The sequence below is a fragment of the Cylas formicarius genome, unplaced genomic scaffold, assembly GCF_029955315.1.
Source record: "Cylas formicarius isolate icCylForm1 unplaced genomic scaffold, icCylForm1.1 PGA_scaffold_12__32_contigs__length_19106922, whole genome shotgun sequence".
Classification (NCBI taxonomy): Eukaryota; Metazoa; Arthropoda; class Insecta; order Coleoptera; family Brentidae; genus Cylas; species Cylas formicarius.
This window is the reverse complement of record NW_026844225.1, coordinates 18,935,487-18,955,376: the sequence shown is the minus strand read 5'-3', so window position 1 is coordinate 18,955,376 and position 19,890 is coordinate 18,935,487. Positions and strand designations below refer to the sequence as shown.

Below are 19,890 nucleotides of genomic sequence, written 5' to 3'. Positions count from 1 at the left end.
GCATAGTAAGAGAAAAGGATTAAAAATAACTATAAATGTATTATAAAAAAAAGTTCAAACAAATGAAAAAAAAATCGTGCTTTTTACAAAACTTCTGGATTCCTCCTTCGTCGGTTTTTGCTTAGTCGAAATTGCTGCAATTTCGACTAAGCAACAACCGACGCAGGAGGAATCCAGAAGTTTTGTAAAAAGCATTATAGTAGCCTGTGGAAGTGTCTTTGATAAATTAAAAAAAGTCATTTTTGACATTTTCAAATCTGATGAGAATTAAGAAGACTACAGCTACAGACCTTCTGCTGTTAGCATTTTTGAATTTTACATGGTGGAAACCCCCCAGATTTTGAATTTTATCGTTCCAGTTTCAGCACAGAGAGTATAAAAAATAATTTGAGTTGAAATAGTTTTTTTTTTTCATTAAAATATAAATAAAGTGCTGTGCTTCTGTTACAAGCTACTGTAGTATTTTGAGTGTGACGCATTACTTTAAACCGCCATGGCAATACTTTAGTACTTGGACACAAATAATAGATGGCATTAGTAAGAGTATACGCGACTTTCCGCTCTATCTTATATTTTTTGCTTGAGCAGTTTTGGAGGTATTTAAGCGTTCCGCCACTCTATTTGACTGAAAAAACGGCTTTGCCGTAACTCAGTAATTAATAGAAACAACATTTTGACAATCGAAATGCACAATTTATTGCAACAAAGGTATATAGGGTATTTCATTTAAACTTACCAAATTATGACGTGTGACGTAAAAGTGGTAACTCTGACAACATTGCTGTTAGCATTTTTGTATTCAGCATTATATTCAGCATCCGGTAGATAGGGATTATGGGACAAAATAAAGAAAATATCTCAATAATGTATAATAAATTAATAATAAAATAAAAACAAAATAAATCTCAATGTTACAAAAAAATACTTATTAAAAAATAAAAATCTTTGCATGGTCAGTATAGATCTAAATTATTATGGGGTATGTAACATAGTTTGTACAATAGTCGTCAATTTAAAAGTACTGTCAGAAATTATCCAATGCTCAAGTGTCGTATGTTATATGCGTTTAGGGTTAAAAAAATGATTACCTACTGCTCTACGATTTTTTTTTGTCAATATTAGTAAAATTGGTGCAACCTTGAAAACTTTGGTAAATAGGTACACTAGTAACTATGGGGAGTTCAGACCTAACTTGACATCCATGACGAAATTTGCTTAAAACTAACGAATACTTTTACGAGTATAAAAATATTAATAGTAGGGGTTTAATTAGCAACATTTTAAAAATTCTTTTTTAAAAAGAAAATTACACATTTCGGTCACTAAACGTTTCAAATGGGCGGAGTTTAATAGTTAATACATAAATAACAATATTGTTTCGATCGACCCTGTTGTCAACTAAATCACCAAGCTTGTAGTACAAAACTACTTTGTAGAATGAAGTAAATGCATGTTAGTACTGCGTTTGACAAAAACTTCTGAACGTTTCGAATTCGTTTGAGAAATAAGTCTACATCCACAAAAATTCCTGGACTTTTTTTTATGTTCACCCGACTGCGTGGTTCGTCGATAAAGCCATATATAGGAACAAAAATTATGATGTAAGACGTACCTTGCTCCCACTGATATCAAACTAGTGTATATTCTTGGTGAATAGATCTCAAAAATATAAACGCGAGCAATAGTAAAGTGGAACCCAACAGATCCCCCAGAGCTGTTAAGTACGGTATAGCCGAATTGTCCGGGTCCATTTTGTATCTCCACATGGTATGTACCATTAAATGCGCAATATATAAAAGTATCATTAATTGTACAAGGCTAACCGTCAAATACGAAAACACAAATGGAAATTGTGCCGTCAAATCACCATCATTTGAAATCAAATCTGCAGATAAGACGAATATGATTTGGCCTGGGATGGACATAAGTAACAAAATTCTTGCTGTCTTTGCGGGAAACACTGAAAGGAAAACAGCGAATTGTTAGCATTTATAAATTGAAAGAAGCTTGCTAGTCCTACCTCCTTTCAAAAGGGCGGTCCAAGGTGCCACCCACTGCTTCGTGTGTGGTGGTATGACGCCCTTAATGGAAGTTTTATGCAGCATGGTTGAGGTGCGACTCGCTTGAACGGACACCAAATTACCACCGATGCCGTTGATAATTGGTTGGAATGTTACGTAGCCTGGGAATTGTCCTACCGCAGTGTCCAGTACCAATCCGCCAGTACTAAATATTTATAAATGTAAACATGTTAATTGACTAAACACTACAGAGTAGTAGTGAAAAACTCACCCACTGATGAACAAAGCTGTCAAAACGGGGGTCCATCCTCTTGTAAGTACTTTTGAAGTGTAGTGGTTTTTTCTTACTATCAATATCCATCCAGGTAGAATTAAAAATATGTATACTCCCAGGATAACGAAAATTATCCATTGGTACGTATCTGGAATATAAATGAAGTCGTGATACAAAAAAATAGAAAATGAAGTTTGCCGTATTTATGTAATTCTGTCGAACAATTTTAGCAGCACCTAAAGGATACCAGAGCCCTTTCAACTATAAATAGCTATTTTAACCACCATCTTGTTAAAAAAAAAAAACATGGAAAGATAGAAAAAGAAAAACGGAAAGAAATACCCCCATTTTTCCTGGGATGAACGAAGTGACAGGTTGACCTTAGTGGTTAAAATTACATTCATGGTTGTAGTCTAGCAGTTGTGAAATTGGTTGCTGAGAACTGGAATAGTATAAGTGAGAAAAATATTATTCTCAATATGTTCAATATTCATTGAAAAATAGTTGAAACTTGTTCGATTATGATTGGAGGTGCACGATGGTAAACTCAGTTCTATCAGGGCACCAAAGAGAAATTCAGGGAAAGCTCTAAATCGATGGAAAAGGAAATGCTCCCAGTACCTGCTGATGATATAGACATTCACTTGGACAAATTAAAATCTGAAAATCGATAGAAAAAGAAATGCAGGGCTATGGCTATAGAATTAGATGGTCTGGTTATGTGCGTTACAATTTGCCAACGATCAAGATTATTTAGAATACATGGAAGAGTATATATAGTATTGTGTTCAGACGGTCGTTGCGAATATCTAGAAGAGAGAGGAGAGAATACGTAATGAAGAAGTTTGAGTACGTCTGGGAGTAGAAGGATCACTAACCAGTAATATGATATGGTCACTTGAGAGAAGATCAATGGGATGATGGTGATTGTGGAAGTTAGGCATCGGACAACATTGAAAGACGTTTTAAAAACCGATTATATATATAAATAAAAACGGTTAATTTCATTCCACCCATTTTGTTGAAAATAAATTTTAGTTTCGAAAAAACTCAATTTTTAACTCTAGACGAAGCTTGGGCAAATGATGAATATATCATTGGTAAAACATGCTAGAAAACAATGTAAAGTCCGTTATTATTTCTCTGGACTCCAACAATCACGTCTACTCAGAATATGACGAAAATTTACAGTTTAAATAGGAAATCGTGTTTAATGGTCCCTGCCATTGCAATAAGAAACTAGGTTTGTTTTAAAAAGGTCAACTATCAAATTCTATATGTTAAAAATCAGTTTTTTTTTCACACATGTTTATTATATGAACTTGAATTTGATTCCGTGGCCCCTAGCATTATGTAAAGCCCAGTGGAAGCACAACGATAATAATACAGGATGTTAAAAAAGTACGTTGTCAAATTTCAAATAAGTAATAATTATGATAAACACGTATATCATTGCCCTTTTTTTTCACTATCTTTTTTGTAATAATAATAGCCTTAAACTGCGACAGCTGCACTGATCAGTCAGTGGCGCAAAATTTTGAAACAGAAACTTTAAATCTACGTTCCAATTTTACTTACCATGAATTTTATAAAATAGCCGTGCCCAAGTAGACAACACTAAAAGAGACACGACATCACCGATACTGGCTGCTAAGGGTGTTGCCAAGTTATCTGGGTTGAGTTTGATTTTATGCGACAAGAAAATGACGCTGATTAGGACGAAATCTAAAAAACATTAAATGCGTTAAAATAACAAATAATTATTATATGCACTGGGAATGTCGTACCTAAAGTAAAGCAAGATAAAGTCGCAGTTAAAATGCTGCAAACTGTAATTAAAAACGAGTGAGGCCACGAAAAGTTTCCGTTTAGAATGGCGGATGTCACTATTGCAAAAATCGAGACGATCACTGAAGCGACTATTGCTTGTACCTAGAAATAGAATTTGTAAATTTTTGTATAACAAAAAAAAAACGATAATATTACCTGAACCAGACCGATGTTTCCAATTATCATTTTCAAAACTTCTTTTCGCCCTTTCATGTTGCCCAAATTCGCTTGCGTGGAAAGCCGCGAAGCTAAACACATATCCAGATTTCCCTTCAAGCCCAGCAAAGCCGGCACTAACACGTAAAGGGCCCGAACTTCTTTGAAGACATCATAATTCTGCAATGCAATGCCAGAAAAAACGTTTTTGACAAATCTGCTAATTGATTGAAAAATCAATGTTTATCTCAGTCGGAGTCAACCGTTTACGCTTTTTAAACCATTTACCTACTCGATGTTGTTTATTGACTCTGGATAACAAAATACTCCAAATCTAAACTCAAAATAAGTTGCTCAGCTTACTAGTTTTAACTGAAAAGTTAATTTTTGAAGCAGCTATCTTATCACAACAAGAGTCCATCGACTTTAAAAGTTCATGTTTTCCCTTTCGTGACAGCGATGTATTTGTAATTTGAAAGGCATACTTAACATTTGACGGATGTCGATTATGATGAGTTATTGCTTTACAGATACGTAATTTACTTACCTCCACTCTTCCAAGTACTATTCCAGCACCTATGGTACCGATGCCCGCTATCATGAATGGTATAAAAATTTGGATGGTTACAGAGTACCATTTCTCTTTCTTCACAAGTCTATCGCATTCGCTAGGGGTTGAAAGGACGGATTCGATTGATTTTTGCTTCTGAAGCGCTGAAAATAATTACCCCTTGAATCGAATCACGTACGATTTTTTTTTAAAAACCACTTACTGTTTGCAACTTCATTTTGTTTATAACCAAAGTCAGGCGAAAGACTCAAAATGATGGTAGTGGTAGTGGTAAGCTGTTCAGGATCTGCAATATATTTTTCGTCATCCATATCAGGGTATTTCTGGTCCTTCTCCTCAGTGGGCGTGTACAGCTCGTTTTTAACGTTCATTTCTGCAAACGAATTGTGTTTTTTTGTAACGAATTACAGCCACTTTCAATGACAGCCTTTGATAAGGAAATGTTTTCTGATATATAAACGTTTAAGTACTTTCGATGATATGCAATACCTATTATAAATGTATTTCATTTTGGTTAATGACGAATGTGGCAGCCACTTGAATTTTGAGGACACATGGTTCGAAATACGTCGCATATTCTTTGTAGAAATATACAAGATGAGCCAAAACGAAGTTCAAAAAGTTCCTAAGACGTCGTAGGTTTTTCCTGGATCTTAAAATAAACTGGTAGCCATCGGAAGCCCCTTTTTTTTTAAACAAACCAAACACACAAATTTCGTTTTCAAGTCGAATTTCAGCTCTCCACCCTTAAAATTTTAGACGCAGTTAGAGGTGGAGTGGTAGATAGCACATGTCAGATGAAAACTCTTGAAAATTTACAAAAATATCCCAAAACCCTTGTGTAATTTTTTTCCAAATTTTTAACGTTGTTTCGTTTCATGAATCAATTAATAGTTCAAAAAGGGACTTTAAAACGTTTCATAGAATTTGGAATACGCAAAAACAAATTTTGCATGGCATTAGATTTCTTTTTCATACTAAATCCACAAATTAATCACACAATTATTTTTCTTTAAAAATGTGATTTATTCCAGTAAAGCAATAGAGAAAATGTCCCCCGTTTATTTTTAGTAATTATGCCAATCAAAAGGCATTGAATTTTTAAAGAAGTAATTTAATGCTATTTACAAATCTTCTAAAATGTCAGCAACCGATTTAACAACAACCGAAGTTTCTTTGAAAAATTAAGTAGGTACTTTAATGGTGATTTTATTAAATATTTTTCATGCCAATAGCAATAGAGATAACCTTCAAAATCGTCGAAAGCTGTACACATCAGTGAGATAACGTATATCACCAAAGCGACATTATGAACATCAAGTTCTATTTTCCCAAATTTTTGATTTATTTGCATTTTTTTTTAAATAAAGAATTTGTGTAATTATAAATAATTGTTATGAACGCAAACATTTTTATTAAGAAACTAGGCAAAACTAATCAAGAATGTGCTTTCATTAATTTTACATTCTTTTGTTGAAAGTAAAAATTTCAATCTTGTTTTTTGATGTCTTACCTACGGTTTGGGCTGAATTCCACCTAAGATGTCACAGCTCAGTTTGGTGAAATGAATTTTGAGGGTCGTCAAAGTCTTCTTGGTAGAAATTGCCGTACGATTACATCCAGCAAAAAATGATCTGCTAATAAAAACATAGAATATGAATAGAAAATACTTAGCGTACTGACATTAGCATTTTGAAAAGTTTTATCTTTCGTCGAAATCGTTCAGAAATACTTTATGATTGATCATAATTATGAAACTTAAACTCCGTTTAATAATTAATGGCAATCCACACATGAGTACCTATATTGATATATTGATTCTGACGTCAGAATGACAGCAGAAATGGAATGTTTTTTCAAGGACTTGCTTTTTTAAAACGAACACGCAGAAAAATTTGTGATGTTTAAGTCAGAAATCTTATGGTACTTAAGGCTTCAAATTCACTCCATCTTCGTTCTCCTTAAAATAACTTCCTTTCTGATTAAGCTTTCAGTCTTCGTCATTTCTATAAAAATTAACTGCAAATAACAATAGTTTTCAAACGATATTTATTTTTTATTCACTGACTCATGACTCTTTGCCGTAATGTTTAATAACATTAGTTTTGGTAATAACAAAAGTCCATTTAGCTTTATCGAAATCGAAATATTATTAATATGCATATAATATATTTTTATTAATTGCACATCATTACTGCGTAAAATAAAATCTTTGATTTAAATTTGACTCGTTTAGTATTGATAAAATGTCAATCAAGTTGTATACTATTGTATACTATGGGTTTCAGAGGTAGCTTCTTGCTTACTTAAAGGATAGACCTCAGTATGTTATATTAGGTAAAACAATTATTATGAATAATTATGGGATCCCACAAGTCTGTTACTGTTATCAGTTTAAGATGTGCCAATGTAATTATTATACTTTTACTGATTGGTATGAAAAATCAGTAAAGCAGGATTTAGAAATTTGTAATAATTTCTAGATGTTTAGCAAGAAAATAAACAAATGATGTTATAAATTTATAAAAATTAGCCTTGATCTCTTACCGACAAAACTAAATACTTATTTACTTTATTACGAAATAAATACTCAATTTTTTCAAATCGAAGCTTCTTGACTTTTTTAATTAAAACCCAGCAGGTATTCAGAACATGAAAGATTGTATCTATATAATTGTTACATTTAACAATTTTTGGTAGAATTAGACGTGATTTAAGGGAGCATGGTGTTTTAAAACATAAGATTTGACGCAATCAGAATCATAAATTATTACATAAAATGTGTAAATATTACAATTACATTGCGAATTTAAAAATAAATAAATGAAAACGTTGACTTTTTACTTTTTTTATATTTTATTTTTGTCCACCAAAAAAATAAATAATTATAGGAAAATTTTTAATTATTTTAGGACTTGATTTTTGACATAAAATTTTAGATTATTTATTATTAATATTATTATTATTATTATTTATTTATTATATGTCAAATAAGAAAGCTGGTATTTACCCCAGATGAACTGCACGCTCTGTATATAATAAAAATTAAAAACTGAAAAATATAGAACTACCCAAAATTATGCAGCTTTCTTTATCGTTCGTACCTATTGAGTTAATTGGGTAGGGACACCCTGTACATACACAATCGAAACATATTATTTTCTGGTGTTTTAAATAATATAATATAAAAATATAATTTTTGCAATTTTAAAACAATTCCGGATTATAACAACATATTTATAGAAGTTTATTTGAAAGTCTAAAATGGTATTTTTATTACGTCATCAAAACTAATCAACCAAGTTACAATGTTATTTTTCAAATGCAGAAATCATTATCCCGCATTCAGTAAGATATAGGAAATTTTTACGCCTTAAGCAGGCGTTATTTTTGAAACTCAATTCAGTTCAAGAAGTGAATTAACAAAATTATACGAAGATAAATTGCTTTTGATTGAGTTTTTAAGCTAACATTTTGATTTGCGTTTCTGTGAATAATACTAGTTCTTTTGAAACTTCAGACGGTACTTTAGTTTAGGTGATTTACAACCTATCAAAGCTCAATAAATATCGGAATCTTTGTTTTGACACAATAATGTTTGGGTTTGCGATAGACGTTACTATTAATAAAAAAGTATATATCAAATTTTTAATCCTATAAATCTACTTGCGCTATCGACGGTAAAATGTTACCGGCAACTTACTATATTCGAATTAAAAGGTTTTTAGAAATAATTGTTTGAAAAATAAAAACACACGGATAAATATGTATCTAGCAATTCGAACAAGGTCTTTAAATAATATATCAATAACAATAAACATTTATTTGTTGACTTAATTTGAAGCATCGTAGTTTTTCTAAATCACATACTCGAGTTTTTTTAGTCACGTTTGATGACATATCGGCGACATTGACAATGGATATCGTTGACAACGGTTTTATTAAGCCGACCGATTAAACACAAATGTCTGCAATTTGCGATTGTGACAAACAATTTCATAAAAATAAGTGCTTTTTGCGTTTTTCCTGGTGACTAGGAAATTTCAGTGACAAGCAGCTCCTCGCGATTTTTAATAGCAATAGCAAATTGTGGTTCCACGTTTTCACTAGAAGAATTCCGAATTAGTTGTATATCCTTGTGTTCTGTAACTGTTAATAAATGATTTGTTTTTTGTATGCAAGTTGATTATTTAGGCTTCTATATGGTAACCAAGAAAACAGCTATTTAGAAAAGTTGCCTGTTCAAACACAATGGCGTACAAAAACCTTAAAAAGCTAAAGGTTAAATGAAAACAAACTGTATTTGCTTTTTTGTTACATTCATGGTCTGTTCCTAATACAAAATTTCAATCAATATCGCATTTTTTCCCTCTCAATCTTTATGTGCTTTAGCGAATTTCCTTATGAAATTTAAATAATTCCGGTATTAACTTTTTTGTTCAATATACTTATTATATTAACTGCGGCAATATTAAACGAGTTTGCTTATAGCAACATACTGTCTGTTGATTCCAGAACCACGTAAAAAATATTTTAAAAATGCACCCACAAACATCAATGCACGCGAGTGCTAATTTTGACGATATAATTACATGAATTACATTAAATTCTATATGAAATTAAAAAGTGCGGTTCCGGTGTCTAATTTAATGTAAAATGTCATTTGGCATTGTTTTTGCAAAAATCGTGGGTTTAAATTATAACCTCCTTCCTTGTACCTGTCGAACAAATAATGACATCGCATTAAATTCGTCATCAGATAAATAACCATTCAATTATTTTATTTTCCTCATTAGTAGGAAGTTACGATTTTCCTTCAGCATTAATTTTCTTTTTCGTGTATTGCTATGACATTACCACATTGCATTGCATTTTTTTTATCTCTCCTTTGAACTGAAATATTATTATCCGATAAGTGATGCTAATAACTTATTTAACAGCACATATTGTCAACTCCACCAGGGACACAAGTTTGTCGTCTACATAGACATAGGTGTCTTTAGTAGCAATAAGATCACTAAAAGAACTTGTTGCCTTATTTTAATTGGCACCCATTTGCCAAAGTCCCGAAAAAGGTCTGAATTATGAAATTGATTTTGTCATTATTAGAATATTATGAACACGAGGAAAGAAAAATACAATGTTATGATTTTTTAAAAATAATGTTTTTAAAACCAAGATGTCGATAATTTCTTGAAAAATTTAAATAGTTTTCGAAGAATGTGGGAATCGCACAGCGAGTTTTGTCTCAATGCATTCGAATTTCTACAAGTGAAATTAAAATAAAAAACAAACTTTTTAGTATGATTTAAAATTTTGGTTTAATTATAACAATTATATGTTTGTATATGGGGGAAGATCAGGAATGATTGTTAGAAGTAAACATCGAACAAAAATTTCATTTCATTTCTGCGCTAATAAGGAAAACCAACAAAAAACACTGATAATGAGTGAAGTTGAAAATAGTCGCGTCATGTGACTGCTGGCGCCACCATTTTGAATATGTCATGGAAATAAAAATAAAAACAATTGAACTTCCCAATTTGCATAAACGCTATTGTGCTTTGTTTAATCGCGATGTTCAAGTATTTGTTTGCTGATAAAGTCATTCGGAGAAATTTTAAACTTTGTTTTACACTTGAAAATGCTCGATAAAACCGAAAATTTCGATTAAATCACGAATGTATTAACTTGATGCGTATCTAATTGAGCCATTGTTCAATTAAGCTGATATAATTTGGGAAATATTTTCGTCATTCGGAAGAAACATTCAACTTACCCACATCCGCCATTTCTAATGTTCGATAAACGTCACAACTACAATATCTAGCGAAAATATTGAAGGAAACTATAAGTTTAGCGATAAGTCCGTCATTTAAATTGCACCGGCATAGGCGGGTTAATCGACGTCTTTTTCAACAAAAAGACGTGAATTTTCCGTAATTGGGGTTCAAAATGATAAAACTAAACAACATTTTAATAAGACACCTAAATGAATACCAAAGATCAATACCAAAAGGTAAGATTTTTTGAAATTGCGGTGCTATATAATTTGTTATAAACCGATACACGCCTTTGACAAATGGTGGTGAATTACAATAATATTTTTTCGCAACCTATTTATGCAATTATGCGATTGTTCTATTCTGACGGAAACCATGCGATATAGAGGACTTCTCGGTGTTTTTCACTGTTAATTTACTTACTTAATCTGAAGTTTGATGATTAAAGATAAAAGATCATTAATAATTTTATTTAATTCTAGGAATTGGAAAATAGCACAAATAAAATATGTACTATTTTTTTAAATGTCTGGATAATAATGTTTTTACTCAATGCAGTATTTTAATAACTATTTAAAGTAAAACGTCCTTTCCATTTATTTTAATTGTAATCATATTTTCTTTAAAAAAATTTGAAAAATTCATTTTTTTTTACTCAAAAATAGAAGATATGCTCTTTTATTTTCCACACTCAATACCAAGAAGATAGTACTTTACGTCATATTCAAATAGTTCTAATAACAATTTCTTTTTGTTTTAGAGTAAATGTTAATCACATCACATTTTTGCTTCATTTAAGTTCAAGAAATTGTTGCATTCATAAATAGTTATGTAATTGTGTGGTGAAGTCGTTTAAATCAGTCCGGATTAATCAACATTTTTTGTTAATGGTGAAATAAGTTCTATGAAAGCGCCTCTAGTAAGTTTTAAGTGTTCGCTTTCGTCGTTCCACTACTACTTATTTTGTGGAATTGCTAAATGCTGGCTACCGATTTTAAAGCAACCAATATCCTAACGATCCGTATCGTGATCTTTAGTATTGAAAAAATAATTGAAATGAATATGAAAGTCATCAGCTTCAAAAGTCGATGTCAGATCCTGTGTCAAAAAAAATATAATTGAAATTGTTTTTTTAAACTGCTAATGAATTTAAAAAAAAACATTAAAAATAAAACGTAATTTGACTATAGCATTGCTATGCTTAGTTCGACGCAATACCAAAATGAAGAAATGAAATGTCAGAATTTCTGTCTCAAAAAATAAATAAATAAATAAAATAAAAAATAACAAATAAATTGTTTCTTAACTGATAAAAAAAATCAATGTTTTAAATTATTAAACTTAGTAAAGTTAAAAGTTGGGAATTTTTCACTGGAAAACACTGAAACGCCACTAAAACATTTTTCCTTATGTTGTGGAATATGTAGCAGTTATAAAATAAGCGCCATCCTCGATATTTTTGAAAAAAACTTCGAGGAGGAAAATGAAGCCAGAGTCTGTCTTATAAAAAAAAAAAATTTAAAAATAACATATACTACAACTGTATTTTTTTAACAGATAACAAATAATGGCGTTTTTAATTAATACCGCTGTTTGTTGTAAACATCTTAATAAAGTCAAAAGTAGCGAATTTCTTACGACAAAACATTCATCATTAAACCATATAATTTCTTTGAAACGGTTGTCCTTTATTCGGTGGAATTATGTACCTACATGCAAATATTTGCGACCAATTGTAAAACAACCGATATCGTAAGGTTTTCCCAACAAAAAAAAAACGTTAAACGCAGATAAGATCAATAACCGAAATAATTTATTACAAACAATATAACGTTTAAAACACGAGACACGCATGATTGCACAGACGTTTGGTGTAATCGGAGGATGAAAAAAAAACCGCGAAAAAGCGACAACAAAGAGAAAACTTATCACCTGGCACCTACTTTCAAAATTTCATTAATACCCGCCAATCGAAAATGTTACGTAATCGAACTAAGTTATAATAAATTTTAAATTTCGTTATCGATCGGTTTTGATTTTTACATTGCCGGCAATGCTTTAATTAGCATTTGCAGCGGTGACTTGTTATTGTGTTCAGGTTGTCGCATTGTCGCTTTAATTTTGTACCAAGTTTGTTGTGAAATGTAATTGAGTTTTTAATTTACGTTCATTACACTTCTCAATAGAAACGGGAAAACAGAATTATGCACTTTTTTTAAATCCATACATTCCCGAAAATAAAAAAGGCGTTTTTCATCATTTTTGTCATACCGAATCGTAAACCAGTTGCACTTCGTGAGAAAAATATCGTTCTTATCACATCTGTACATCAAAAATAATTAATTTGTAACATTCACTGAAAAAATTTTGGTTTCTTTGAAAATAATTACGTTCTCAGGAAAAATTTTGTAAAACGGCAATTACAGCTAATTTGCATAGACCCTGTATTTCAAGTTTAAAACGAATACGGTCTAACTTATGTTTTTTAACGTGAAAAAGAGTAATAATTAGATTATTGTCAATATAAAATTTTTCGAAAAAAAATACAACTTCCAAAAATATCCCAAATCTTTAATATGTTTTTTTCATTTTTGTATGTAGACTTAAATTAGTAAAATAGTTATCAGTTATCTTTGCCTGTGTACAAAATTTGTTTTATCCCACAATTTCATCTCGTCATTTATTTTTTTCTTTACATACGTAGACTTTAGCAATGTTGGTAAAATATAAAAACAAAATTCTTTGAAAAAATACAGTGACTGCTTTATCGCCCTGTTTTAAAAATTATAACAATATTTGTAAAATAGCAGATAAAATGAATATTTTTACCATAAAAATCGTTACATATATTCACTAGGTCTATCAAACATTCACAGTTTAACGACCTACATAAACAAATTGGTTTATTACTCGGCAGAGAATTTAAGAATTTTTAGAAGTAATCTTCCTCTTAATACAAAACTTGATCTTCTTTTATCCCACAATCTCATCATAAATCACGCTAATTCCCCATCGTTCTCCTAAAGGCTACCATCTTTTTTTTCAATTCGATAGTAAAATTTTATCGCAATAAATACCTAATTACTACGTATACATATGACTCGAGACCATTTCCTGGTATTTATTTCGATTTTATCCCGTTCAAATCGATCACAGATGTTTGAAATCTTTGTCAAAATATGTAAAAAAAATTGATATCGATGTCTTTTTTTTTTCATTTCAAATTTCAGACATTTCATCTTTTAGTTTTGAGACTATACGGGTCCAAATTTTCTTAACTCTTAAATGTTAAATTGATATTTTTTTAATGGAGCCCCCTGTATAGATATTCTTATATATCCGTTTTTTTAATTTCAAATTTCAGGGATTTCGTTTTTTAGGTTTAAAATAATCTTTAACTCTTAAATCGTAGTAATTAGTCAGTCATGACAAAGTCAATCACAATGAAATGATGACATTTTCTCTTTAATTCGTTAAATAAAGGAAATTATATAGCGCAAAGTAAAAATAATAGAAAGAAGCACCGAGGAAGATTTAAGTATTTCATTATCTTTCTGTGGTTCAGTTTTAGTTTTCTTCCTAATTTAAGAAACTCTTCTCAATAATCCTTAGAAATTTTGTATATATGCTTACATATATAGGATGAGGCAAATATTAATAATTCTTTCTTATAATACTTTAATTAATTCTTAGGTCTGGTATTAGTAAATTTTGTTTTTTAGATACCCTCATAAAAAAGTCAAGTGGAAAAATATCTGAACAATTTCATGATGATTTCATGTCTTCCTTCCAAAACTTATCTTTAAGAAAATTGCTTGTTTAAAAATAAGTCAAATCTATGATGGCGAATATATAGGTCTGAAAATGTCATCATTTGCTATTATTTGTTAAACCTGAAATATAATTCTAAGAAAAATTTTAATATAAATATTTACAATGCGAATGCTGCAAAAAAGTCTATAAAAATATAAAATTATAATTTTAACAGCACATTTTCAATTTTGACACTTACTTAATTTTTTTCTGTTCAAAAAATCTCAAAAGTTTTTTGAACCCAAGTATTTGGCACTTAATGTGGATTTGATGTTGGCTCTTTACAAGATCAGCGAGTTTCCTTTGTACAAAATTTTCTAACATGGGACATCAAATAAGCATACATCATTTAATCCATAGTCATTTTTAGAGAATTGGGTGTATTATATTTATCAGCACCTAAAGTACGTTATGTATATCTAATACTTAATTTTCTTCGAGAGTAATAAATTTTAACTGCACATTACCAAAGGAAATTTTATATTTGACGACGCAGAGATAAGTAGAAATAATAAACCAATGCGTTTTATGTTCGCTCACGAACAATAGAGGAGTTTGTGGGATTTACCGCAAATAATTATAATTTTAATGTTTTCGGGATTTTCATCATTACATCCAATTTAAAGTTATTCTATTGGCACCGATGGGTTTCCTATCTCGTTCGTATTTACGTTGGTGAAAAATTATCGATTAATCATCCCGAAACTTTTCGGTTTTTTATTAGTCAAAATCTCTTCATTGGTATTCATGGGCGGGGAGTGTGTGGGTTTAATTATTGCGTGGAAATGGGTCTCTATGTGTACAGGTTGTACCAATCTAAGCGTGAGAAGGGGAAAGACTTTAAATTTTTGGGTATTCCCAACTTTTTACTCGTCATTTAGTGTAAATTCACCGAAAGAACAAATCGAATTTGCCAACGTTTCGCCTATCATCCTGTTGACTTCTTCAGAGCTTAACTGAAACTGTCAGACTGTCAGCAAGTTCAATTTATCAACAACCAACACGAGAGAAATCCAGAAGATTTGTATATGGTATTACAGGAGCCTATGAAAAAATAATTAATTATTACTTGGTCTTTATGTACCGTTATTTCTTTTCTTGATACATACTTTTTAAAAGATCGGTTTCTTATAAATACTTTATCAAATGTCGAATAGAGCTGTTTACGGTATACACGGCTATAACCAATATTTTGGATAAAAAAATATCCTTTTTCTCGCTTTTTTTATGAACAAGCAACAAAAACTGGAAATGCTATTTTTTGTATAAAAAAATGTTTAAGTGTGACTTTAGAAACGGGTTTCTACTCTTTTGTTTTTAAATACTCTCTCGAAAAAAATCTATATTCAATATTTTTGACAGAAAATACCCTTTTTCTGTTTTTTTTTTAATAAGCAACTAAAACTTGAAATGCATTTTTTCTATAACTTTTATTTTTTTATCTCGAAAAGTTACTACAAAACTTGCATCTTTAGCTATTTAATCCGAAAAAAAAAAAGAAAGAAGTTAGCGGTGTACTTTAAAATTTAAAAAAATAACCAAAATTAATATTCAGCTTTACTATTTGTATACCCACTATCACAAAACAATGAGGTAAAAACTTTTAAATAAACTTTGAGAATTTTTCGCAAACCGCGTAACTTTTAACAAAAATGAAATTAACTTCCTCTAGAGCAAGCTGCTTTATTTATAAAACCAGTTGTTGGCACTAAATAATATCCGATTTAAAGCAAAAAACAATTTCAATTTGCATGTCATACGTGTTGAAATGTACGCATAATTAAATAGTTGAAGAATTAATTGAAAGCAGCTAGAAAAATTTAATTATAATAATCAAAATTGTTAAGGCAAAGGCTAGTCTAAAACGGCATTCAATATCGGCGTTATTAAATCACGCATACCTATGTGGTTGCCGCAATAATGCGATCTAAATACTTGTTTTATATTGAATTAAAAATCTTATAACGGAAATTTTCGAAATTGATTGCCCATTGTCAATCGCAAAAAAAAAAATTATCACTGAAAATGCTAAAATTGACTTACAAGGTGACGAGTGTAATCGGAAAACCAGCCAGTTCCGAAACAAAACACACGTGAAATATATACACGTGTCCGTTAAATGTGAAGCCAGGTGCGTCTGTCAATTCGAAACTCACACCACTTCACAGTCAACTAAAACTGTCTTTTAAAATATCTCAGGTAAATAATATTAGCCTATCTCCACCGAGGACTACCGTCGCCGTTTCTGATCAGATCAAACGCAGGGCAGGACTTGATCCTTTGATTACTTTTCTATCACCATCGCTGGCTAAAAATCGATTAATTGTATTGTAGATATTGAAGATAACAATTTGGTCTGTGTATTTAGGAGCGGAAAACTTTTTTTCTGTGGGCTTGAGAAATGGTTCGCTGGATTTTAGATTAATGCGGTTATCGATAAAATTATGATTGAAGTATATTTCCAAGTAATTAATCAAAAATGTAAAAATGCTTTTACATCTTAAAAAGTTTCATTTTCATCGCTGATTGCATACAAATTCTAAATGTTGGATATGTTTTATTCGGCGTTATTGATAGCGTCATTCTTAAAACCATGCAATTACAATTATATTTTCGTAAGCTTACTTGTAGAAATTCGTCGTTGAAAGTGTCATATATTACTTTACAAATGTTTAATACGAATTAAGAAGTTTCACCTGTGGCTAGAAATCTTAATATCCATAAATTTAGCTTATGTACTTTTATTTATTTATTTATTTATTATTATATAAATTTTAAAGACAAATTCCAATTTTACATAAAACCTTAGCAAAACGCACTTCTAAATTACAGGTTTATTAAATTTGTGTTCACTTTCTCTATCAGGACCCAGCATTTTATCAAAAAAAAAACTGTTCACGGTCTTTCTGAAATAGTTTTTAACCAATTTTAACCCTCTTTATCTTAATTTCGAGCCAAGGCATGATAACGGCAAGCGCTAATTCTTATATAATTTTTCTGTACAACTAAATTAGGATTATTGAAACATAACCACTTCTCGTTTTCGATTGCAATTTTTGTTTAAATCGTTGTTAATGCCGTGCAAAAGAAAAAAAAATAAAGGAGATATAAGAAAGACCACTTATATAACCTTTGGTTTTGTGTAATTTGTTAATTTAATGTCTGTAAGTGTGTAAAAATTTAACTTCTTCATATCCAAAATTTACTCGCAAGCTCGCAATGATTTTGGATAACTGTTTCTGTTTTTCGACAATGCGTTTTATCAATTTTTTTCCTTTCCTCTCCAACAGTCCAAATAAGAAGATTATTGTTTTGAGAACAACTGTCACTTGAAAGCATATAATGAGACTTTAATATTTTAAACATATTTGATAAATGCTGGATACTTCAGAAACTCGATTGACTTAATTTTTTTTTTCAAAATTCTAGGACAATTCGTTTCTCTAATATCGTACATCTTTGCCCGTACTGGGACAGACTGTTATATTTTGCAGGTTTCTTATTTCTTTTTTTTACAAGATTTTTTCTCAGTATTTAGCTACTTTTTTTTATTTTTTATTTTTTATTTTTCGGACGATTTTTCCTATAATAGTTTGGTGTTTGGAATAAACATATTTGGTTCGATTTGATCAACACTATTTATTTGCAACACATATTCCTATCTGTTTTAAACAAATACAGAGTAATAACATTTATTAAACTATTCCAATAGATTTTCTCATCTTAAAAATTGCTTCTCGAACAGTTTTTTCTTTTAGGAAAATAAATGCTAATTTATTGTCTAGGATGTCAGATAATATTTAATTTGTTTATATTTATATTTTTTATCTTGTTTATGTTCATTCCTTTTTTTACAATACCTTCGAATACAAATTATTCTTTAGCTAACATTTATACGTTTTTACGTGCTTAGCTGATTTCAAACATTTATTTTTTTTAATTACTTTCTTTACTGTCGTAAAGTTTTCTTTCTTATTTACACACGTTTTATTGCTTTTCTGGTATTGTATGGCAATTCCAAAGTCGTCTCCATTTTTTTGCCCCTGGGCTTTCCAATTCTTTTAGTCTATTCTTACCTCCTTGCCTTTTTGCTAGTGTTTTTTGTTTTTTCCCTTTTTCAATTACTGGGTCCCTAATCAATTGTCAATTTTATTAACTATCCACATATTTATGTAGCAAAATGTTAAAACTTATTTAACAATTGAATAAATCACCTTTTTAGACGGAAATAATTCATTTATAATTTTGTTCTTATCTGACCAAACGCTACGTATTTTTTTGGGAATGGTTGCCTATACATGATTGTTAACAGAAGAATAAGTGGAACTACTAAGTATTTGAAAACTCCTAAGCATGTCAAAACGTAGAACTGTGTACCATAGGTTTCTTATTTCCTATTTTTACATAAGAATATTTCTTAGTACCTGATACTATTTTCGTTATTTTTGTAAAATCGACTTTTCCTATACTAAGTGCAATTTGGCCTTTCAAACAAAAATATTTGATTTAATTTGATCATTTTTGTGTTAATCACATTCAACTTTTCTGCTTAAATTGTAACATCAATACCTGATAAACTCTGTCAAGACGTGGATTTTTCACAATATCAAAAAATTTAATTTTATGAAAAAAAAGCAACCATATGAATTTTTTAATGTCAGATGGTCAAATAAGGGCTCAATGATTGATTAATTAATTTTAAAAGTGAAACTCTAATTTATTATATTTGTACTTTTTGACGTGTTTAGCTGTTTTCAGATATGTCAGATATGCGAAATGTCTAAAACTATTTAAAAAGTGAATAAAACAACTTTTTTAACAGAAATAATTCATTTACAATTTTTAAGATTATGTTCTTATCTGACCAAATGCTATGCATTTTTCATGCCGTTATCTGATGCTTGTTAATGGGTCTTGATTGCCTACCGTTTTAATTAGTCTAAAGTTGTTAAATATTTATTGCATTAAAATTGCCTTATTTAAAGTCATCGTATTCCACCAAAATACTGATTACTTCAATACACATTTTGCCACTTAAATATTTTAATAATTAATAAAGTCTGTTAATTTAATTATTGATTAGTTTTGGGGTTAGTTAATAATAATTGAGTATTAATTGAACAATAAGTGGTAATACTAAGTAATTGAAAAGTGCTAAACATGTCACAACTTAGAAATGTCAGCCATAAGTTTCTTATTTCCTATTTTTTCTCCAGTGACCGGCCAAAAACCGATTAGGAAAAGAATTTCCTCATCGCACTCGCTTTTCGAACATTTTTTCCACTAAGATTTTTCCTGCCCGAAGTTTAGCATTCTCCAGTTTTGAAAAAAAAAAACGCAACTAAATCGTTTCGTTATACAGATTAACACTTTCAATCGTCATTTTTCGTGATTTTGCAGTAAAAATAGCTGTAGTAGACACGTTGCAGGAATTGCTTCTTG

At 30.3% G+C, this 19,890-nt stretch overlaps 1 protein-coding gene across 4 annotated transcripts; it reads right to left on the bottom strand.

Annotated features, from left to right (window-relative positions):
- Nucleotides 1-854: 854 nt before the first annotated feature.
- Nucleotides 855-16,647, bottom strand: LOC132708849 (solute carrier family 41 member 1-like). Of its 4 annotated transcripts, none has more exons than XM_060681479.1 (10): nt 16,492-16,647; nt 6,366-6,489; nt 5,055-5,225; nt 4,829-4,995; nt 4,282-4,461; nt 4,083-4,227; nt 3,874-4,020; nt 2,293-2,443; nt 2,021-2,226; nt 855-1,960 (listed from the first exon to the last, which is right to left on the bottom strand). In XM_060681479.1, exons 3-10 carry the CDS (start codon nt 5,221-5,223, stop codon nt 1,629-1,631), a joined length of 1,497 nt encoding a protein of 498 aa, XP_060537462.1. In that variant the 5' UTR covers nt 5,224-5,225; nt 6,366-6,489; nt 16,492-16,647; the 3' UTR covers nt 855-1,628. The 4 variants fall into 4 exon arrangements, with proteins under 4 accessions (XP_060537462.1, XP_060537464.1, XP_060537463.1 ...); XM_060681481.1 differs by having other exon boundaries at nt 6,366-6,486; XM_060681480.1 differs by lacking the exon at nt 16,492-16,647 and adding an exon at nt 10,632-10,739.
- Nucleotides 16,648-19,890: the final 3,243 nt, after the last annotated feature.